Raw genomic sequence first — 24,056 nt, forward strand, 5'->3', positions numbered from 1 at the left:
GGAGCAGCTGAGGCACTAGTTCTTGTTCCTCTTTTTTTTTGTTGTTGTTGCATAGACTGCATTCAAAGAACAAACAAATGCTTCCTGCAGTCTTTGCGTGAGAAATATGTGCACGTTGGCCTGTTTAAGGGGAACGCTTCAGTGGCCGTAAGCATGAAGTGGTGATGCACGAATACTGTGAGATGGATGTATTTGGCTTGAGATCTACCATAAGCATGCATTTTCACTCACTGTGCTGACTGCAACACAAAATACGGATGCGAGTACAGATTCTCTGCTACTTTGTTTTGGAAATTCTCATGGTCTTTACTTGCGGCAGGTGTTCGGGCAAACCCCCACGCCCGCCTTCACTGATGCCGTCTTGCGGTTTTTGTGGTGGCAGTAAACACACACCGGGGGCATTCACGGGACTATGACTAATGGCTTTCATGCTATTTTTCAGAGTAGAGGATATGTCAATCTCAGGAGACTAGTTTAAATAAAAAAAAAAAAAAAAAAAAAAAAGAACAAATAAAAAACACAAGCAGTCACACCGTTGTGGAAAAATAACGCGCTGTGTTGATACTACCACCTGCGTCCTGTTTTGTCTTTGTTTTTGTGCACTCTCAGAAATAATGCTCGCCTCGCTGAAAGAAAATGGCACAGTTCTTGGATGTTGAAACCTTGTTGTTTTTTTTGCCTCACTCTCAGGGTGAAGTCTTCAGCAGCAGAGAGAAGTTGAGCTCCGTGCTCTAGTTCAACAGGGCCACTTCCTGATGATGACAGTAAACATGGGTGAGTAGCGTTTGAAAGCGAGTTGCTTTAGGCTGCACTGTGTACGTACAGAAACATGCTTGCTTACTGGGAATATACACACCTCTCGCTCTTCCTCTGGCAGGAACAGTGCAGAGAAAAACAACACATGTAAAAGCACAGTGTTTAAAAAAAAAAAAAAAAAAAAAAAGAGGGAAAGAAAAGACAGTTATTTTCAGATTTTGCATTGTTTTTTTTTTTCTGTTGTTCCTCATTTTTAAACCTTTCCTCAGATATGAAGTCTTGATTTTGGCAACTTGAAGGTTGTAGAAGAGAAAAATAACGCCTTAAAACCTTTAACAACAGTATGCATGTTTCCAGTGTACTGTGTTTATTTATCTCCTGCAAAATAAACTGTATAAGAATGTCTCTGAATGCACTCATGCATGCCTAAATTATGCAAAAAAAAAATTGCTAGCTGTGGACGCAGTGCTGTAAAAAAGTATCCGCACCCTTCCTGATTTTTTTTAGTTATTTTGCATATTTGTCACAATCGCATGTTTCAGACAAAGTAAATTTCATGTAAATAATATTAGACATGAATAAATACAACATGCAGTTAATGAAGAAATGAAATGACCATTTTATTTACTAAGGGAAATAAGTCATCCAAACCTATCTGACCCTGTGTGGAAAAAGTAATTGTCCCCACAACCTGAGGAGTGTTTGTGCCACCCTTGGCAGCAAGAACTGCAATCAAGTGTTTGCGATAACTGGAATGAAGTGTTTTACATCATAGAGGAGGAACTTTGGCCCACTATTCTTGGGTTCCTGCTTCCAGAACAAAATGCTTGGATGTGCATTAGAAGTTAGTGAGGGTGATCTCTGCCTATGCAGCTTACTAGGGCTACCCTTGGAAAAAAACCCTGATCTGGTGGTTGTCACACCACATCCTTTTTGACACACATTGAGGTCTCAAAACACATTACAGGAGGTTTTCAAATGCTATCATTATGGGGGAGAAATTAAGGTTCAGCAAAAGCATTGCAATCAAATTTGAGTCTGGACTTTGACTAGGCCACTCCAAAACCTTTATGCTGGTTTTTTATTGTTTTTTTTTTTATTGTTTTTTTTTGCGTCATTCAGAGGTGGACTTGCTGGTGTTTTTTGGATCATTGTCCTTCTGCATAACCCAACTTGAGCTTTAGAACACAAACTGATCGCCCGACAGTCTCGTTCAGGATTTTCTGGTAGAGAGACGAATTCATGGTTCCATCAATTACGACAAGTCGTCCAGGTCCTGACGCAGCAAAGCAGCCACAGACCATCGCACTACCATCATTATGTTTGACTGTTGGCTTGATGTTCTTTGGTCAGCAGTGTTTTTTTCCTTTGAACTCTCCCATGGAGGCCATTTTTGCCCATTGTCTTTCTTGTTGTTGAATCCTGAACTTTGACCTTAACTGATGCGAGGCTTTCAGTTCCTTAGATGTTGTTCTGAATTGTTTTATGACAACCTGGATGAGTCATTGATCTGCTCTGGGGAGTAATTTGGTAGGTTGGCCACTCACCACTGTGCCAAGTTTTCTTCATTTGTGGATAATGGCTCTCACCGTGGTTCACTGGAATCCCAAAGCCTTAGAAATGGCTTTGTAACACTTAACAGACTGACAGATGTCCATGACGTTGTTACTCAGCTGGTTCTTTAGCTCAAGATCTTTTAGCTTACTTCACTTTTGTCACACGGGTTCTTTTGGGGTTATAGGGTTTTTTTCCCCCAAAAAAATGAAATCATCATTTAAAAATTTATTTTTTTTAATTTGCATTTACACATAAGTGTGACAAATATGCAAAAAATGTGGATGGGGATGAATGCTTTTCACAGCACTGCATGTTGTTGTTTCTCAACAGTAGATTCTCTGAACTCAAAGTATCAGCAGCCAGCATATGCTGTCAATTGTTTTATTTTGGACCTGCTTTCACTGTGATCCAAAATGATGATGTTTTTTTTTCCACAGATGACGGTCTCCAAAATGGATCTGGACAGCACAGAAACTCACAAGGTAAACACCCAGCCTTGATGGAGCTACAGGAATTGTATGACATACTAGGCCTGTTCTGTAAATGTATGTAATGCTTTCTGGACAAAAGAAGAAATCAGCCCCACAGTCACGTCAGTGTGTTACGTAAGGTTTTCCACCTGACATAAATGTTGCTGCATGTGGTTGTTCTTGGCATTGGGCTTGGCGTGTCCATGCATCAGTGCAACAACGCGAATGGCTGGAAGCGTTTCCTGATCCAGGTGTTATAAAGATGATTTAAGTTTTGGAAACGGGAGCAGGAATTGTGCGATGCAACCTCTACCCTCTGGCGTTATGGAATTCTCCTGTAGATTTTTTCCTGCTCTTTTAGACGGTGTGCGTCTCTTATTTTAGCGTGGCTTCGTATGAAGTCTTTCAGCTCTGTCGAGAGTTCAGTAAATAGAGCTGCAGCAAATTTCCTAGCTGATTGTGAGCTTTGAAAAAAAAAGAACTCTGAAATTCTGAATTTTGCAAAATGTACATAATGCTAAAAACTACTCCCCATATTCAACACACATTAGACTGCTATTAATAGCTCTCCTCAAATAATTGCTTAACAGATCTTTCCAGATCTGTAACAGTAGTGGTGACACGGCTAAGCCAAGCTGACGCAGGCTGAGAGAGGAATGCCACGGCCTGCAGATACTGAATGGGCATATTTGCAAACATTGTCCAGTGAAAAGCCTTTAGCACAGACCTTGTACAAACATTAATTGCACAACCACTGTTGCACACCCACCTACATTACATCAGGGTCATTATTCTTGGTGAAAGATTAACTTCTGAGGTTTAAACATTACATCCATTAGGTGTCCAATTATATCTGCCACGGTTTCGATAAACAGCGAGGTGAGAGCTGGGAAGCCCGCCTTGCTTGTTATGGCTGACTTGTGTGTGTGTGCATGTGCTTGTGTGCTTGTTGTGCGTCAGAGTGAGGACACGTTTGGCTCCAGCCGCTAATCCTGCCGGACGCCTTTGGCATGATGCGTCTCTCGGCACCAGGAAATCCCCTCAATGTCTTCATTCAGGCAGCCTGCATCTCTCACTCTCACACACACGCACACAGACGCTCTGCCTCGCTGGTCCTTAAATACTTTTGGCTTGCAGAAGTCGTATCCTCTCGTAGCTTGTTCTATTTTGTAAGCAACTTTAGGGTTTGGGGGAGTTGTCTCGCTCTACCTTCATCTCCCAGCTTCTGCTCTGCTTTCATAAAACACTCAGCTCGAGCAGCAGTTACGAGAAGACGTCTCCTTTTTATTGTCACCCATCCTGAAGCAAAGTTCTTGCTTTATTTCGTCCACTGCCACTTTCGCAGTTCCCAGAGTTAGCCCGTGACGAGACGAAAGATGCTGGGCGATGATGCAATGGGCAGCAACCGGTCGACATTGTGTAATGTTGCTCACTCTGCCCGGCTTCCTGGAATTCCCCCTTTTTCTTATGCGTGTCACATTTTGCGCAACACACAATGAGAGCAGATGGGGGGGAGCTGAAGGTAGCCCAATTTATCAACCCTCCCCTCCTCTTCTCAAAACATTTGCAACTATTCTGGGTCACACGTTGCCATGGGGTTCCTGAAGCAGTCACTGAGGCTACTTCTGGCGGTGATGTGTGTTTGGTGTATGTGGCAGTTGCTTTCCACTGTGCTGGTGGTTAGCCTTGGCTGGCCTCAGCCTGGCAGTGGCCGTGGATCAGTTGGGAGTGATGTAATAACTTCACTTATAGGCAGCCATCAGAGCCAGCTCTGTGCACCACCACACATTTCTCACATGCTCTCACTGCCCCCACCCCTGTTCCAATGAACCCTCTCACACTCGTTTCTCCGCTATTATCCATAGGCTACAGAGAGCACAAACACACACACATATGCGCGCACACACACACACACACACACACACACATACACATACACATGCTGGCCTCTGTTTGTTTTGTATCCTTGACTGCAAGTGCACAGGGTAGTCTGGAGCTGTAAGCCTGTAGAGGCTGGACTCAAACAGCAGATTTCACAAGAGAGAAGCAGTGCAAATGAGGAACAATGACAGAGGTAATATTTGCAAGAGTTAGATTGTGAGATTAGTATTTGGATATTTAACAGTTTACATATTTATTTATGTATTGTGACTCATTTTCTCTATTTTAACAGAATATTGTTGGATTTGAGGGATTTTGTGCAAAAATTAGCTTATTCAGCAAATTAATTGATAATGGAAAACATTATCACGAGCTGCAGCCTTGCTCTCATGTAAAATCCTGTCACTACAGAAGGAAAAATAAATATTTTTGCATGCTTAATTTATTTTTTTGTCATATTCAGAGTTTTTTCCCTTGTGAGTCAGTCAAAAAATACATGAATATCCTGATGTGGAACAACATGGTTAGCACAGCTCCGCGTTCAGAACTTAAGACAGTGATTCAGTTCCTTCCTGTTCCGAGAGGACATGCCTGGTCGAACGGTTAGTCAGCCACCGCTGCTGACAGCATACGTCATAAGTACCCGGGTCTCCTATCGTCTTCTCAGGGCAGTTTACAGCACTTTGCGTGCGTTTGTGTGATGGTGGCAGGACACATTGTGTTGTTTTACAAGGTTATTTACATAAATAGGTGTTATTTCATCTGTCTTATCTCTAGAATCTCCTTAAGGGAGAAAACTACCAGAAATGACTCAGCTGCCTCATAGTTACTGTCCTTTTCTCAAAAAATAAATAAATAAATAAATTCACCCACACAGGTATTCATAAAGTTGTTAGAACATAAAGGAATATATATTTTTGCCTGATTTCCTGTTGGATATACTGACTTTGCAGTCATTTTAGTGCTTTCAGACACTACGCGATCCAATGTGCAGTCTGGACCATGCAAGAGTACTTCTTATACTGTTGTTGTTGTTTGCTCTGTGGGCGCAGTTTTTTTTGTAGGTGGAATTTTTCTTATCAGTTGACATTATTTAGTTCCTTTTTAAGTGGAGGGACTGGACCACACAGCAAAGAAGAGAAACATGTCATTCACACTTCGCTCATATAGCTAATTTGGAAGTGTCCGCTGAAACTTAATGCAACTAAGTGGCAGATGATGGACTAGGGGTAAACATAAGTGGATAATGAGAGAGCTGCTGGAGCAAATGAGCTCTGGTTGAAATGAAGAATACTTTAAATTCAGGTCAGTTTTGTTTACATAGCGCCTAATCACAACAACAGCTGTCTTAAGGCGCTTTAGATTATAAGGTAAAGACCCTTGACGTCCTGTGAGCAAGCAACAGTGGGAATAAAAAAAACCCTCTCTTTTAGCGGGAAGAAACCTCTAGCAGAACCAGGCTCCGGGAGCGGCAGCCATCTTTTCAGACCAGCTAGGGCAGGGGTGTCAAACTCAAATACACAGTGGGCCAAAATTCAAAACTGGAACAAATTCGTGGACTAACTTTAATATTTATTGAAATATATTTATTCCTCCAGATATAAGAATGAATCTTTTCTTATGGACTCAAACACATTTTGCTAAAAAACTGAATATGGAACAAGCAAAGCTTAATACTAAACAATATATATATTAGCTGTATAATACCAGTAGGCCAGCTCTGATAGTAATTTGGTATGGTATGGCCCGCGGGCCAAATTTGGCCCGCAGCCTAATTACATTTGGCCCGCGGGCCAGAGTTTGACACCTATGAGCTAGGGTAAAGAGATGGAAGAAAATAGTCAAGTTGAGAGAAAAAAAAAAAAAAAAATGAGATAAAACACACTTTTAATACATTCTTAACTCTGATATTTGGTTGATACAGACTGTGTCATCTGTTTTCACCATTAGCTTTTCCTGGCTAACATTAGCTAAAATTAGCTAGCTGCGTGTTTAGCGTCAATGAGCCCAGTTTGTGATTGAATATCTTGTCTACTTGGTTTGCATTTTAATAATATCCCACTACTGTTACCTTGTTTCATTTTAAAGGGCTGGTTGGTCGATACATCTTCCCTGTTCTCTCCCACTTGTCCAGGAGTCAGTAGGCGAGCTTCGTGCCATTGGGGTTTGTGTAGGTTTTATTGGTTAGTCTCTGTGAGCAACTACCTATGCAAATAGATACAACTGCAGCACCACAAAACCAGCATTAGTCAGTAGAGTTGGTCTGTCACGCTTCATAACTGACACTACAAGCCATAGGAGAAATAAATAGGCCCGTATATGTTGGGAAAGATAGCATGTCATTAAAGGTGCCATTAGTATTAATGGCTGTTGCTTTGTACTCATGTAATATGAACCATGAGAAAATTTACCGTACAGTAAGGTATACCAATTTGAATAAGAGTTACAGAGCGCTCGGTATGAGAGGAAAAACGAAAGGTAGTCTGACAGTGACGTGTAAACTGATGTTTATGCATGAGTGCATCCTGACCTCTGAGTGAACCTGGTGTACTGGCCTACTGTCTGAGAACAGCTGGCCACAAGAGCCGTACAGTAGGAGCAAGATCAAATGCCATCCCAGACCCCATCTGCTCCGTGTGTTACTATGACTCTAGCTTTCATTCCCTGTGGTCTTTTACACACACATATAGACATCTATTCTATTAAAGAATGCGGTTTTTCCTGCAGGTGCTGTTTGTATTGCACTGCACACACCCAGCACAGGTGTGTGTGTGTGTGCCTGCGTGTGCATTTTTTAAAAATTATTATCATGACTAGACCTTGGATATATCTGAGAGACAGGAAGAAGCTGAGGTCAGCGACCTCTTTCTTATACTGTAATCACCCAACTCGGATTCCATTAAAGGCTTTTAATGGTAAAAGATGACCGGATGCCCTTTTTTGTGAGCACATCAAAAAAGGTGAAGTGAGGAGTAGAAAACTGAGAATTGTTGGCTTTAATACCTTAAAGGTTATTTTAATGACACAAACGGATGTGGCACTTTAGTCCCAAAATATTTCATATTGAAACGTTTTCGACTTTCTCTTTTACCGCGCAGTCGCTTTTTTATAACATTTGTAACTGAAGAAAGGCAGCCTTTATCTGAATTATGCTCCTGAAATATCTCCACTGATATATATGTATTAGACTGCTTAATAAACAAGCTGCAGGTGACCACGTCGCCCTTTTTGACAGGCGTGCATGAAGCCCATACACGTGTTCCATTATTAAAACAACTTTATCTTTTGTGGCTTTTCTATGCTTAAGTATAGCATTAAAGAATGGCCTGCATTGTTATGTTTACCCATATCATCAAAGCGAAAGACTTGAGTCACACATATCTCAGAGAAATATTAGGCAATATTTTTGTTTGTTTGTTTGTTTTATAGAGAGATAATTCTACCCTTATTAGGTATGTACCGAACATAAACTAGATTCTTCTCCATTAATGGAAACTCACACATGAAAACAGGAAGAGGCATGCCAGATGTTGCCTCACTGGCTCTTCTGAGCCGGAACAAACTAAAAACTAAGGTCATGCTAAATGTCAAAGAGCACTCGTGTGTGGCCAGTAAAGTCACCAATAAAGTGAGGTCATTTGAAACAGATAAGGTATTTCTGCTGTACTTCCTACATTTAAGCGCAGAGTGTAGCTGACACATTTCTTCTTTCTTCCTTAGATGACGAGGAGGCACTTAACTCCATCATGAAGGACTTAGCAGCCTTGGGCCGTTGTTACACCCAGCACAACAGCCACAAGCCCAAGAACCGAACCTTACTCTACAAACAGGTACTCGTCGCATCCACATGTGCTGTTTCTCCTTTTATACATTCAAAATTGTTGAAGTGCTGATTTGAATCTATAAGAACTTTTAAAATTGGCTGTAAAATGTGTCTAAATATCAATTTTTTTGTTTTTATTTTGATTGCTCTGTTGCCTGTGTAGTATGGGAATCAGTTTGCTTAGCCATATTTTAGTTAAAGAGCTGAGAGGATGTATAATGCTGCAGTATTTCTTTGGTTTAAAGCTGCCACACATCCTGCTTAGTTACACTACTTTAACCTTATCTGTCACTCTGTTTTTACTCAATACCTCAGCCCTGCTTCCTTTTTTTATTTTATTCACTGGAGTTTGAAGGTTGTGATCTAGTTTTGGAGATGATGAAACAAAAAAGCAGCATATTCACCGCCACAGCATGGTGCAAAAGTCTCGAGCCACTCCTCATTTCTTCATATTTTGCTTCCAAGGAGCCAGTCTTTGGATATCAGCTGCTTATTAAAAAAAAACCAAAAAAAAACCACAACTCCTTTTCAGTCCAGTGCATGACACTTTTCAGAGATTTGTTGTTTGTTTGTTCAGATATTAAACGCTGACCTATGAGTCATTCAAGCATAAAAAAAACAATGCCTAAGTCGAGGGATGACATCTTAGCGAAGGACTAATTTTAAATTGTGTCTTTAAGCGCTTTGTTATTTAAAGCCTGCCACACAAACACATTATTTGTTCACATTTCTTTAGTTGAATCTATGAAAAATGTCAAAGATGATGCAGTTTGGCAGACATAAAAAAATGATATTTTTGCAGAAACAACATGATCTCTGCATGGTGTGCAGCCTGTCCTTATAATAAATAGTCTTCTCAGAACTGATGGAACATATGAAGGCAGAAGAGTAATGTCAGATCCCTTTGCAGTTGCATCAGAAAGGGCATCAAGCATAAAAACTGTCAAATCAAACATGCAAAGCTGCCTGCTGTGGTGAACCCCTGTGAATAAGTGAGCAGCTAAAAGTAGCTTCTAGATTTTGATACTCTGTGCAGTGTTATCTGGAAAGCATCTGATTCTCAACAGCCAGGGAAGTGCCTAGAGGGGGACCCGGGGAGGCCTGAGCACTGCTAATCTTACAATACCCAACACTGTTGGGTTAGAGCATGGCCAGGATCACTAGTAATGTAGTTGAGTATATTTACATGTTAGTACATGTTTAATATACGTGCACTTAATTGAAATATTTCTATTTCATGTCACTTTCTGTTTTTACTCTTTAATTCCATTAACCCTTTACAGCTGATCGGAGCGGGCACGCTCTGTTTTGCGTAACTATTTTTAAATCCCAGTAGCACTGCAACCACGTAAGCTAGCGCAAAAATTTTTTTTGCATATGAAACCGGAGGAGTTGTACTTACATCTTATGCCATCAGCTTGTCCTAGGTCACGGTTTCCTTCCACATAAAGCTTTGCAAAAACTGCATAAAAAGCGCTTGCAGGAACAAAAACATAATATTCCAGAAACACGCTGTGCCGGTCCGATCAGCTGTTCATAACACTTCTTACGTTGGAATAGACGTCAGCGCGAACTTTTGCATTTCCGCCATTACCTGCCCGAAACCGGAAGTGACGTCATTTTCCCGGAAATGTAGTCTTTTTTACTATCAGGCCCTCAGAGCCTATACTCTTTGTTATCTTTGACTTTATGACTTTCTGTGTCGTTTTTGGGATGCTTAGGACTCATATTGCACTGCTGGAAATAGTTTATTTTGATGCATATGCTGCTTTTTTGCAAATTTGCAGTATAATATTTATTTTCGTTTTTCCTGCAGTGTATAAAAATTGGTGTATTTCAAAAATAAAACTATGAAGACACTCAAAATAAATTTCCTGTGGTGGGAAACTATTTTGTGCAACTTTTTTGTATTTACAGTTTTGAGGGATAAGCCTCTTAAATTTCTCTAACTAGAAATATATGTTAAAAAAGCAAAAACGATTTTCAATTTTTTTTGTAGTTTATTGCACTTTTTTGCAATTTATGTAATTACTATGCACTTAATGAATACATATTATTAAAATCTGGGCTATAATGGTTGTATTGATGTATAGCAACTTGAAATGCTCCCAAAAATGGCTCCACAGCAGGTAAAAATATAATATAAGCTCTGGCGGACTTGGTTCTATGGTAGGTCTTAAAGGGTTAATTTCACTGTTAATTTTTCACAGTTTTTATTATTTTTCTAGTCTGATTTCTTCTGGCCTCTCCCTTCTTTGTTCTTAGTTAAAAGCATACCTGGATAGAAAAAACACACAACAAATAAGAGTCATGGATTGGCCTCCCCAGAGCCTATACGTCAACATTATTGAAGCACTGTGGGATGATATTGAGAGAGGCAGCAAACATCCAAACAAGAGCTTTAAATGTCCTTCAAGAAGCCTGGAGAACTATTCCTGAAAACTACTTCAAGAAATTATATCAAAACTTGACTAAGAGAGTTCAGGCTGTGTTGAAGAATAAATGAGGTCGTACCAAATATTGATTTTTTAAGCCCATTAGAAATGTATAAACTCTTATTTTTGCCTCATATAATATATTTCCATATATGCTGACATGTGAATAATGAAATTGCTGGACTAATCACGTTTTCCTAGCAGAACAAAAAGAAAGGAGGTTTGGCTCAAGACTTGTGCACAGCATTGTCTTTCAAGCGTCTTACAGACACCGTCCGTCAGATTGACAAAATCCTTTCTTGATGCTTGGTGGGCTTTTTATATATCTATCTATCTCTCTATCTCTCTATCTATATATATCTATATAGAGATAGAGATAGTATTCCGTATTGGAGTATTCCATTCCAATAGTTTCCGGTATTATGTACATTTATGGCAGTTTAGAAACTAAACCAACACATTTTGGACAGCTTATCGTTCCCTTCAGTCACCTTGTGCCTCTCTGAAGTCGTTTCCTCGTGTATCTTTGCGTGTCTTTGGAATGATAATTGGCGAATCCTCTTAAAGCAGCAATGTTTATGATGAGACATAAACAAACAGCGAGGAGCAGAGAGGGTTTCCGGCCGTCACGGTGCTGCTTTCCTCTGCGAGTTGTTGGGGTAAACCCTTACGTTTTTTCTTCCGCACCGATGTGATGACAGCGTTAGTGTAACACCGTTACCTCATGCAGACATGCAGGCTCCTCCAGATTCCTGCTCCCATTGGCAATGACTACGAATAGAAAACAAAGATTTGTCGGGCCATCGTCAGTGTTGAAGGATAATGTTGTCTTTGTGCTGTAGAACAAAATCCGCAGCAAATCCAGCAACGTGGATATAAAACATGTATCATCATAATGCTTTTTGTCACCTCAATTCCTGGTCCAGCTTATCGTTTTCATTTATTAGGCAGGCCAAATCCCACAGACAACTATGAATCATTTTAACTTTCCACTTCCATAACTCCCCTCTGTTGTTATTTTTCCTCTCAACAGGATTTAAGAGTCAAGCTGGAGCATGAGAGAGAAAAACGGTATGTTTGAACCTCTGTATTGTTTTTTCTGCTCTTCTGTCCAAGCCTTTACTCTGTGCTTCGGATCTTTTTTGTGTGTTATGCTTTGCCATGCCTGGGACTTTGTGTCTAGAGGAAATCACAGTTACATGCCAGAGGAGCATAAAGAGAGGGAAAATTTCTACTTTGACATTTAGCCGAGGCCTTATGTTTCAGGCTCGGATGGGCTGTTTAAGAGGGAGGAGAGGGGGGGAAAAAGAGAAGAGGGTCAGAGAGAGAGGGAGATCAAAAAGATGCAGCGAGAGCCAAACGTTTGAGTACAATGCGCAGACTTCCAGGCACACCCCAAATTAATGCTTCATCTTGCGCGTTTTCTCCTGCTTTCCCTCCACATTTTTCAGTCACGAGACATTTGTACTCGCTCACACGGCCAGCTTTTCACTTACTCAAGAGGCAGAGCTGGTTACTCAAACTGTTTGGAGACAGTCTAGCAAGCAGTTTTTTGTTTTTTTTGCCTCATAGTTTGCTTACCCAAGGGGATGTTTAAAAAAGAGAGAGAGAGAATTTCTGACACTTAACTTGGTGTTGGTCTTCATTTTGTCCGCACTGGGATCCCAGCTCTGTCATGCCACGCACGGATGCTAAGTTGGGTCTCGCAGCTCTGGAGGAGGTCCACTGGTTCCACTGGCAGACTCTGACACTCTAAAACAGGGGTCCCCAATCCCAGTCCACGAGGGCTGGTGTCCCTGCAGGTTTTAGATGTGTTCTTGATCCATCACAGCTGATTTAAATGGATAAATTACCGTCTCAACTGTCTTGAAGTTCTCCAGAAGCCTGGTAATGAACTAATCATGTGATTCAGGTGTGTTGACATCTAAAACCTGCAGGGACACCGGCCCTCGTGGACTGGGATTGGGGACCCCTGGTCTAAAACTTTACTCAGGAGCCCGCAGAGACTGAACTGAAGTGACAAACACGATATGTTCTGTTAACACTGGAGGGAAACTGACCAGAACCTACTGCAATAATTGCCTCGATTCATCAGAATATAGACGAGGGGAACGGGCATCGGTTCAGCGATACTGTGATAAGAAAGCCACAGGCTCAGAGGAGTGGGAAAGAGAAGGAAAGCGGCGTGCTCGGCCAGCAGAGCACTGCTTCACACTGGGCCTTTTCACTTTTTCACAGCCCTAATTGGCTACTGCTGAGGAAGAGACGAGTTTTTCATGTTCCTGTCTCTGTGTTTCTGCCCCCCCCCCCTCCGCCTCGTCTCGCAGTCTTCCCTTTCTCACGAGCTCCCTTCACTCCACACTGCCCTCTCAGAAAAGACAGCCAACAGCTCACTTTAGAAGATGCCATTCATAGACTTGAAAGGAAATTCTCTTTTTTATTTAATGATTTTTTTCTTTCATCCGCTTTGTCGATTCACACCCTCGTCGACCTCTTTCCAGAACAGAAAAGGATCGAAATCACATTAAAACCTGTGTAACTTAAATATTTATTTAACGCAGCTTTAATCAATATTTCTGTATATTAACAGGGGATCGGGTAACTCGAGGTATGCGACAGTGAAAAGGGTCACTCGGAGAGACAAACCCTCTGAGAATTATTAACAGGCTACAGTCAACACCAGCTCTGCAGAGCGTTGGAGGATCTTTCAGCTCACTGTTTTGGTTTTCCACATCAGGTGGTCTTAAAAGCATGACTCGATGAAAGCTAATGTTGCGTTTATGACTAATAGCTGTGGGTTTTTTATTTAAATAAAATAAAAAAGCAGTTTTGCGATTGTGAACTGATTATTTAAAGTAGGGATGTCAAAGTCATTTTACATTGTAATTCATGTACATCCTACTTTGATTTTAAGAGGGCGGGATCAATGAAACAAAGTGATAAATGTGTGATAAAACTGTCTCTGGAGTCACTGTAAAAAAATATATATATAAAAGCTGTAAATATTTTTTTTTCATTTAATTGCTACTTAATTATTGTGGTGTAATATGAATTGCAGTAGGAGATTTGTATTATAAGAGTAGGTGTAAAACTGTTAAAAGTTCTTATATTCCAGAAGGACGGATTGAAGTCTCTTTTTGGAACGATTGTGGCCCTCGGGCCTCATGTTGAATACCCCTGGTTTAGAGTTAGCAAAACCTTTTTTTCCTTAGTTTAAGCCTCTAAACGGGGCTTAAACTGCAAATACTCTCAGCTAAGTAAGAAAGCAAAGCCTAAAAAAAAATATAACCCTCATAAAAAATTCAGTGAATGGAAACTGAACTGCATTTCTTCGATCTCGATCTAAAATCTCTTTCAGCACAGACCCTACGAGCCGGCTTATTAGATTAGAAGAAGAAAGAAAATAATCTGAACTTCCTTTCATACTCGAGCAGCTACTATCAAGACGATCTGACTGCACAGATCTAATCCCAGGCTGTGCGGTGAATAGCATTATATTTGAGGGTCCTCTACCTAACTCGAGGTATCAGGAGTCCCTGAGTCAGGATGATCGTGTTGTCCGTCCACAGTGGAATCGGATCCGATGGTCTCTCTCTCTCTTTTCATTGGCAAGCACTGAAGGTTTGGGGCAGGAAATAAGAGCTGTAGAGCGACTCGCTCTCCCCCCTACCTCAAGGTCTACAGCCAGAGAGAGAGAGCGGGAACAGAGCCAAACCTTTTTTTTTTCTCTTAGTGTTTATATTATTGTGATTTTTTTTTTTTTTTTTTCTCCACGAGACAAAAGGGAAAGAGAGTGCGCTGGGACGTGTGAAAGCATTCTTCCAACTCTGCAAACCTCTGCGACTGAGTGTGTCCGCATGCAGAGGAAGAAAAGCCATATCTTTTGGAGCCGCATCCTTGTACAAGCCCCCCAAACCCCCGTCCCCACATCCCTCCAGCTCTTTATCGCACACATCATCACCAAATCTAAACAGAGACGAGGAGTGTTTAGCTGTGCCGCCGCTTGCCTCTGATCTGCAGCCTCCCCCCTTTTCCCAGAATTTATCCAAATGAGGGAACCAATGAGCGGTCATTAAGATAGGCAAAGCTTTGGCCTCTGATGAGGAAGTGATGGGATAAAAACGACTCCCTTTTATCAGGATACTATAAAGAGATAGTAGCGCTGCAGATTCTTCAGAAGCAGAGAGTGAGGTGGGGGTAGATGGTGGTGTTGGGGGGAGGACAGGACAGGAGTCTCTCTGCTTCTCTCTCTGCTTTATTTTCTCAGGCTGCCTCCCCCTTTATTTTCTCTCACAGACGTCTGTAAATATCTCCATGTCTCTGTATCTTTCACTCTGTCACTCTTTAAAAGACGAGGGAAAGACACACATCCTGCTGCTTTTGCTGCCGCTCCAGATTTTTCCCCCCCTTTCCTCTCAGGAAGTTTCCCATCTGCCTTTGTGCTGGCTTAGCGGAGAGGCCCAATGGTGTTGAAACAGTGGCCGATGCACACACTGATTGGGAAGCACACTCATGCATGTAAAGTTTTACAAACACACATGCGTCTCATATACACACTCACAACAAGACTTTTGCTGATAAGGTCGGTCTCGGACGGGAATACACGTAAGCATACAGTAGATAAGCACAGACATGCAAGTGGAGAGTATGTCTGCACTTTCTGTTTTCACTGCACTGATTAATGCCCTCTTAGCATCTCGGTGGCTCGGCTCACTCCTCTCCTCGACCCTGCTGACCCCCCGTCCGTTTATCTTCTGTTTCCCGCTGCTGTAAAGTAAATGAAAACGGGTTCTTAGAGATTTATCAGGTGCAAGCTAATGCTACAAACCAGTAGCCAGCAGGCTGTCAGCTCAGCTGCAGCCAGACACAACATGACCGTCTTTCTCCCACCTCTGACCCGGCTGGCCTTCTCCTTTTTCCAGAATCATCCTGTTTCAGAGGCCGCTGAAGATCAAAGAGCTGCTGCAGAAAGTGACCGAGGCCTTTGGCCAGCAGATGGACATGTTCTTCATGGAGAAAGAGGTAAGAGAATGACTCGTGTAGCTGGCGTGTTACAGTTTTATCTGTTGTTTTTCGTGACAATCCTCCAGTATGCACTGCAGTACGCGTGTCCTCGAAGTGGCGTTACGTTTGTTTTCTCAAGCTGTCAAGATCCAAGAAAAGCTTTGTTTATTTACATGTTTTTTGTTTTTTATTGTGAAACCCTTGATGTCATACATGTGCTGCTGCATTCACGTGCTCTTGTTGCTGAACAATAGAGAATTGAAGCTCATGTGCTGTGTGCTTTCTTGTCCTATCAGCTGCTGCTGCCCCTGAAGACGCAGGAGGACCTGGATCAGGCGGTGCTGACGCTGGGCTGCAGTTCGGGGACCAATGGGCTGCTCAGGATACTGCTAAAGACTCCTAAAAACAACCATGTGAGTTTTTAAGATGCTCACTTTTGTGCAGTTAGTGGGAACAAAGGTGAATGAAGTCATCCTTTTTAGTTTTTTGTTTTTTTTTGCAAAATGAGGAAACAAATTGCTTCCACACACGGTGATGTAACTGAACAATGAGGTAATGCTGTCCTCCCTTCCTCTGCTGAGCCGATTCCCTTTTTTCACTCTCTCCTACTTCCTGTGTTTCCAGTACCTACAGGTGAACAGCAGGGACAAACAGAGCGAGATGAAGTCATCGAGGTCACTGGGAGATTTGAAGGGCTCCTTGCTAAAGGGCTCAGAGAGGGTGCGCAAACACTCAACAGGTGAGCTTCCATGTTTTAAAAAAAGTGTTTTTATGCTGTTTTTATTAGTTGTTAAATGTGAGAGGAGGCAGAAAAGCACTCTGCTGATGCAAAGGTTTGTGCTAAAGCCTCAAGGATGACGTATCAGTGTCACCTGACGATGCAGACGGCCGTCAAAGTCGCAGGAATGTTAATGGAAAAGATGGGGTGCATGCTTTATCGGAGTAGAAAATGCAAACCGGAGGTGAAAGCAGCCAAGGACTTGTCATGTCAAAGCAAGGACAAACTCCTGCACTCATGCTAAGCAACTGTCTGGCCGCTGTCTTTGGCCTGTTAGCTTTTTGTCATGTTAACTGTGACCATACTTGGATGTAATATGTATAAATATATAGTAGCTTTAGTATTCAAAGCACATGCATGAGAGCAGTTTCTGTCTTCTCATCTAAAACTGTGCACAAAAAAAAAACCTTTTCTTGTCACGTCACACTTTGTAGTCCCCCCCCTCCTCGTCCCCAGGCATGTTTGGTTTATTTTAATATCAGCTCTGTCCAGAAAGGTCAGCGTCTTGGTCGTATCTCGGCCTCAGACACGCTCAGAATCAAACCGGTGCTCGCTCCTGCCATCACGTTTGCATCTTTGCATAGCAGCTGTGATCGCTCTTGCGAGCCTATCTTCGTCATGTGGCCGCAAGCGCATAAATCGTCCAGAATTATCGGCCCTCCATCAGTTTTTCTCCCTGCCAGCGAGGCACGAGTGCGAGACGAGGCGAGCGGGCCGAGATAGGAGCGCGGGGAGTAGCGGCAGATGAGAGGTGACGGGAGAACGGTCACGGTGTACGGCTGAGTGAAGACGAGATGTGAACCCGGGTACCTCGATGACGTATGGGAGCAGACTGTGGCGTCAGGGGGAAAGAGGCAGAAAAGCTGAACAGTCGAGACAAAGCGGTTGTAATTTGCAGCCTTCAGTCAAACAACAAGACTTTGATCGTATTTCCAACGCTTCTATTCGTCTTAGTGCCTTTTAGCCTCTCTGCGCTGTTTCAGTATTCCTGTCAGCCCAGTCTGCGATAGTTTCAGTAGATCTTTTTACCGTGACAAGGACGAGCGCTCAGTCTCCGCCGCAGCTCAGCCAGGAGAGCATTCGTCACAGTAATTGAGGTTAGAGGTGGCGGCAGTGTAGTTTAGTAAATCATTTCTCGCAGTCCTGGCACTGCTGAACTCGTACCCATGAATAACACTGTGACGCCGTTTTCTCCCCTCTGTCCCTCGTTCCCATCTCTTCATCTTCCCGCACTCCCTCCACTTCTCAATTTCTCCTCTCGCTCTCATTTACCTCCCCCCTTCCACCTTTTGCATTACTCATCCGCTCAACTTTAATTGTTTCATTCCCCTCTCTTTTATTGGCCGCCCCTGGTGCTTCTTTTCGTCACTTTCAGGTTCCCTCCACACAGGTCGGACGTCCCCGCCGCCAGGCAGCGTCCCTGAGGAGCAGCAGCAGATCGCCCGCCAGGGCTCCTACACCAGCATCCACAGTGAAGGGGAGTTCATCCCAGAAAACCCAGACCAAAGTGTAAGAGTCCATCAGCCGAATAAATGCTTTATGCATTGTTGCTTCTTGAAAAAGTTTGAATAGACTTCAGAAAAAAGATCTTTTTGATGTCTTTGGCAGGTTGACATTTATTCAACCAAATGTAGTTAATTTATTGTAGTTAATGCACTGAAATGGCCAATATTGGCTGTTTTCATAGATTCTTTTCCCATATAATATTTTGAATTCTTGACTGGAAGGCTGAACTCTTGGGCAGAACTGTGTTTTTGTCGAGATTTAATCGTCTGAACAGTCTTCGGTGATTCATTGTTTACTCTGCTCGTATACTGGATTGCCCTGTATTGTTAGCAGCAGCAGAAGTACTAGCACTAATTTGATTTTACAAGGCTATATAGCCACATATAACATTTCTGTGCAGTATTTAAAGAGGATGTCAGACATTATTCAAACCCCTTCAAATTCTTAAGACGTGAGACAGTAACAAGCACAACTCCACCCGCACTGCTTGGTATGCTCTCTCCTGTATGATTGCATGCTCCGTGACCCTCGGTCTCCTTGTGTTATTGTATCTGTCAGATGTTGGATCCCTTTGGGAGTGCAGACAACTCGCTGTCGAGCAGCTGTCAGTCAATAGATCAAGCACTGGACAGGTGAGTCATCATGGAGCGGGTGATTTATAGCCCTCGTCGTTGTGGATTTATACAGTGGCTACTCAAGAACGTGCACTGTTTTCAGCCGATATAGCTGATAGCAGGCTTGAATTCTTTCTTCTTCTTTAATTTTTTTTGTTTGTTTTAAACCAGTGTGCTCAAAGTTTACTGCAGCTTTTTTTTTTCTCATGTGGTTTGTCATCCATGTGCATTACTAGAGTCACACATTTAAGAAAATGCATGACTAGTCATGCACATTGGGGAGTGTGTGTGATAAAGGTTATTTTCTGTAGCAGCACTAAACATATTGTTACGATAAACACCTCATTTGTGGGTTATGTGTTGATGTCAGAGGCTTAAAAGTGTTCCCCAGATGTCTGCAGAAAGTCGGTAGATTCTTTAAGTTCCTGCTGTTCCCTAAACGTCTTAAGTTCAGGCTATCAGTAGGAGCTGCAATTTATTGATGTTGCCTAAATGGCTCACATGCTGGTGATTGGTGTGATCAGCTGTTAAGTAGATGGGACGAGGTTGTCAGCCACACATAAACTGACAGATACAGATTCCTTCATTAATCTGTAATATATATATATGTGTACACGTCCTTGTGAGACATGGTTTGTATCACAGAGTGCTTGTGTACACACTTGGATGTGAGCGCCTGTGTTGCAACAGCCAGAGGCTTTTAGCAAAGTTTGTAAATGTGCTAAAGACCAGCGTAGCTTCCCTGCGACCCTTCCTCCGCTTGTCTGTGTGGAAAAGGAATCGGGTCACTTTGCTGTTGCCATAGCGACAGAACTCTTATCTGGACGCCTGGATTCCTCCGTTATCACGAGAGAGAGTGCGTGAGAGACAGACAGAAACAGAGACTGAGTGGGAGATGTGAGAGAGTGAGCAAGCAACATGCTGGAAAAACTGAGCCAGAAAATGAAAAGTGGCGAAAGAGTGAGAGTAGAGTGGGAAAGGCTGAGGAGAGAAAATAGTGAATTTGAATCAAAGGGAGAATAAAAGCGAGCAAGCGTGGAGCTGACAGAGAGAGAGCAGGACGGAAACAGTTCTACCTGCACGAGGCTTATCAGGGCTCCAGGCTGCAGAACAATGGCAGGAAACGAGTGCATGGAACTTTTCCCTGCGAACGGGCATGCGTGCCCCTTATCCAGGGGTCTCGTGGCCCCGCGCCGCCCTGCGGTCAACAGAGACGTCACTCTCTGTCGGTTCGTCGGGACGGGGCTTGTTGGAAATGTCCAGGGAGGGAGAGAGGTTGGATGCACATACAGACATTTAGTGACATATGTTATATTGCTGCTAGTTCAGTGGCGAGCAGTTTGACTTTGTGAGTCCACAAATCTTCCTAGAGCTCAACTTTTCAAATTTTGCCACTTTGTTGTTTTACATCAGCTGTGAGTGACAGGAAGATAGTTTGAATACTAAAGCCATTCCCTGCGTTTTGTGCCGCTTTGCAGTCGAGCCCCATTCTGATGTATCAGGCCAGCAGCTGTAGCCAGACTTTGTTTGAAGATAAGGGGAAATTAGCAACTAAAAGAGCAAAAAAATTTTCAACTTTCCCTTCATGCTTTCTGTCATTTCAGCCCTCCTTACTCACAGAACACCCGTGACAATAATTACCTGAACCTTAACTTCGAATACAAAGGTAAGAGGGGACAAATCTTGCAGCAGTTTCTCTCCAATTCTAAAAATGTCTTTTTCTCAGCCCCCAGCTGCCAAACAAAGAGAGGTATAAAAAGCGTGTTCGTTATTTGGAGGCTTTGTCTGTTCTTACTTTTTGCTGTGGTTCTTATAGCTCCACATTCAGTTTTACAGGAGAGGCTCTTGCTTATCTAGAGTGTTTCCCCTTGAAGAGAATGCTAATGAAAGTGGAGATTATATTATTTTAGGGCTGTATCTGTAAAATGAACAATGGGTTGTGGTGAATCTCGGCTGTGTTTCTTAAGTTTGATGAGGCGGTGAAGTAAGATAGTACTGCGTCTCTTCCTTTGCTATCTTCCATACACTCCCCCTGTACAGACCCCTTTATTCACTGCCTTTTTCTGTTTTACCTCATCCCATCTTAATAGATGTTGCTGCCCTGCCGCAGCATGATCACTTCCCCTCTCTTCTCAATGGCCCCCTGCTCATCTCGTCTCTGTCCCTGGGGTCCCGGTCTGTCCTCTTTTCCTTCAGAAGGCAGATCAAATGAAGCAGGATGAGAGATAAAGCCAAACTAGCCTCCGTGAACAGAGAAGCTGCATTGGCTCTCTCAATCTGGCCATTTCTCTTTCCCCTTTCAGCTCCCCCCATGCTGTAAATGAAAAAAAGAGAGTTCTGCACATTGTCTGTGCCGATGAGGGAACGTCATACTGTAGCTGCAGCAGAACTTGAAGACCCACTTGGGTACACAAGCACGTGCTTGCACACACACGCACCACCCTCCCAGATGTAAAGCTGTGTGGCCCTTCTGCTGAGGGCTACAGTATTTGTTTACCATTCCCTGTGAGTAGATTTTTCCTCTCCATCCCACTCTGCCAAACACAAAAAATAACTCCGGTATCCATGGGATACAGCCACAAAAACAGCATGAGGGGAGGCAGTCATCTGACAGAACAGCTGCTTTCAATTCCAAGTGGCTCCGCTCCTCTCCGTTTATTGTGTGTTTGCTGTGTGAGGGGGGAGAGTGTCAGTGCTCTCATGCGTCAGCCCCCCCACACCCCACCTTTAGTTACTGCTCCACTGTTCAGAGCTAATGCTAAGCTAGCGCACGCAAGCTGCTTTCAGTTTCCGCATTGGCTGCAGGGAGGCGGCCCCGTTCAGCGTGCAAAGAGCCGCGTTCCATTCTGCTGCTTCACAGCTGGATTTGACACATCAGGGATGAGCAAAAATGGGAATGCAGTGTCTTGAGTGCCCGTCCAAGCATTTAAACCGCCATTATTAGACTTAAAAAGTGGATAAACGCATAACTGTGAATCCAGAAGCATTGTTTCTGTCATTTGGGTGCAATGCGAGACTAATTGTTGAGGCTTTATTTTACTTGCTGACACCTCTCTCTGCCTCAATCCTCTCTTTTCAGGTCGTCATGGAAAAGGAGGGACTTTCCCACGCCAGTTCCAATTGCCAAATCGCAGCAAGGATTACGGAGATAGTAAGAAACCAGCTTTGCTTAAACAATTACAACAGCGCTGTTACACAGAAATAACAACAGAACATGTCTATAGAACAACACGGACACAGACCACTCTTTGTCCTGCAGTGTGGTCACAGTCTTCTAACTTCAGATGCATATTTCTTACTTTCAAACAAGATATTTTGAAATATTATCCTCTTTTAGAGAGTTTCTTTGCACCTCGTGGAGATTTATTACACTGCTGGCTCGCTGTTTCAGGCAGCTGCTAGTAATTGCTTACTCAGAGGCTAACCTTGGCTAGCAGTGATTTACGTTTCCCTGCGGTGAACCCAAGCTTGTATAAAAACACAGCGCCCTGCTTCCTGTCTGAAGGGAAGTGGGATGGAGTGGCGAAAGGCAGTCTGCTCTGGCTGGCCTCACGTTTCGGCCAAGAGCAGACTTTATGCACTGCACCTGTGAAGTTAACTGTGTGAAAACAGATTCACAATGCAATCAAGAGTAAAGTGTATGACAAGTCTGATTATGTTCGTTTATGTGTTTTCAGGACGTAGGACACTTCCGCGGAGCTTCATGCCGCAGGAGAATCTTTTTCAGCTGGTTCCCTCCAGCCGCACTCGAAGCTATAATGGAGACAGCACGCTGCAGTACAGCGATCTGCGCTCACTGGGCAAAAGCTCCCAGCGAGGTACAGCCAAGTGTAAGTGATTCACTTGAAATCTTTTGAAACAGGGGGAACGTGTGCTCGACACTGTAAAATAATCTGTAATAGTTGTGTGTTTGGCTCATGTGACCAATTGCTATCGATGACCTCAATATAAATACAAAAAATGGACACGGGCAATCCAACTGTTAGTGGACATGTGCTGATCATTCGCTTGATTAAATATTAGGCATTTAATCTTTGAAAACTAAGCAGCTACTTAAAAAAAAAAATACTGTACTTGCATTCTCGATCGCATAAAACAGAGAAAAGCAGAAACTCCTCACAGCAGAGAGGCTGAAACTGGAGTATTTTAGTGTGAAAGTGACTGAAAAATGTGAGAAAAATAGCTTCCACATAATTATGTGTTGACTAAACTGTTGATTTGCGGTGTTGTTCACTTCCACTTTGATCAGATGGTTCCTAATTTAAACAGAGGAATGACTGATTTCAATGATTCAAGATAAAACTTTTGCAGTTCCACTATTTCAGGGTTGTATCTTCCTTATACAGATGCATTGTAATGTATAATATATATCAATGAGGATAGATGTAATGCACAGTCGTACTGTATGTCACAGGCAGAATTCCCCCCTCATCGTCCAAATTAAGCCGTTTTACGGGCTTACTAATCACATCTGTCCTCATTTAGTCTATACATCCTGCCCAGAAACTGTCTTCATCATAATACCAAAGCTTGGCTCATAAGTCTGTGGTCGATGTGTCGGTCTCTGGTGTCCGTCTCACCCACGCGCGACCAAACAGTCTAACGCAGCCACAGAGAAGCCTGCTGGTTCCAAAACAAAGTCCCGGAGTCTGAGCCTGAGAACGTGGGAGCCGCGCAGATGAGCTTTCTAGGCTTTCACAGTTTGTGTGTCTGTTGGTGGGTTGCGGTTCCACTGCTTGACTGTGATATCTGGGGTTTCCCCAGTCTAAGAAGGGTCTGCAGTGGGAGTGATTTAACAAATTGCGGTGCGCTTAACGTCTGGTCTCGGTGAAGTTGATGTGTGATCAGTGGAGTTTGACGTTTGCTTTAGTTTTTTTTATTTTTATAAACATGCTCTCAGATCCGTATATCATAGAGAAGCTGGCTGTCATAGGAGGCTTAGCAACACAATTAATTACTGAGGGGGGGACTCATAGTCTGGCGTTTCATTTCTGCAGCACCACGGGCGCCAGTCAACTGGAGACAGGGAAAGCTGCTGGGACGAGGAGCGTTCGGGGAGGTCTACCTCTGCTACGATGCCGACACAGGCCGCGAGCTGGCCGCCAAGCAGGTGCCGTTTGATCCCGACTGTCAAGAAACCAGCAAGGTGAGGGGAAATATATCAAAACTGTTTGGATTTGCATGAAGTTGATGGCATACGATGGGCTTTTTTAATAAATTGAAGACTCTAAC

The 24,056-nt window shown here is 43.0% G+C and overlaps 1 protein-coding gene across 4 annotated transcripts in view; it reads left to right on the forward strand.

Annotated features, from left to right (window-relative positions):
- Nucleotides 1–24,056, forward strand: part of map3k22 (mitogen-activated protein kinase kinase kinase 22) — a 41,267-nt gene that overhangs the window by 11,711 nt on the left and 5,500 nt on the right. For 3 of the 4 annotated variants that reach the window (XM_086306337.1, XM_086306338.1, XM_086306339.1), the window contains exons 2-14: nucleotides 691–774; nucleotides 2,751–2,795; nucleotides 8,385–8,494; nucleotides 11,956–11,993; nucleotides 15,845–15,944; nucleotides 16,223–16,339; nucleotides 16,551–16,665; nucleotides 18,080–18,213; nucleotides 18,769–18,842; nucleotides 20,429–20,490; nucleotides 21,904–21,975; nucleotides 22,502–22,654; nucleotides 23,822–23,970. In XM_086306337.1, the coding sequence (XP_086162463.1) occupies nucleotides 756–774; nucleotides 2,751–2,795; nucleotides 8,385–8,494; nucleotides 11,956–11,993; nucleotides 15,845–15,944; nucleotides 16,223–16,339; nucleotides 16,551–16,665; nucleotides 18,080–18,213; nucleotides 18,769–18,842; nucleotides 20,429–20,490; nucleotides 21,904–21,975; nucleotides 22,502–22,654; nucleotides 23,822–23,970 (1,188 nt within the window). In that variant the 5' untranslated portion in view covers nucleotides 691–755. The remainder of the gene's footprint in view (nucleotides 1–690; nucleotides 775–2,750; nucleotides 2,796–8,384; nucleotides 8,495–11,955; nucleotides 11,994–15,844; nucleotides 15,945–16,222; nucleotides 16,340–16,550; nucleotides 16,666–18,079; nucleotides 18,214–18,768; nucleotides 18,843–20,428; nucleotides 20,491–21,903; nucleotides 21,976–22,501; nucleotides 22,655–23,821; nucleotides 23,971–24,056) is intronic. The other variant, XM_086306340.1, reaches the window with a different exon arrangement.

This window comes from Aulonocara sp. 'chitande type north' Nkhata Bay, linkage group LG9 (assembly GCF_057382095.1).
Source record: "Aulonocara sp. 'chitande type north' Nkhata Bay isolate Kocher_YH1m ecotype deep benthic linkage group LG9, A_spYH_male_GT1.1, whole genome shotgun sequence".
In the NCBI taxonomy this organism is placed as follows: Eukaryota; Metazoa; Chordata; class Actinopteri; order Cichliformes; family Cichlidae; genus Aulonocara; species Aulonocara sp. 'chitande type north' Nkhata Bay.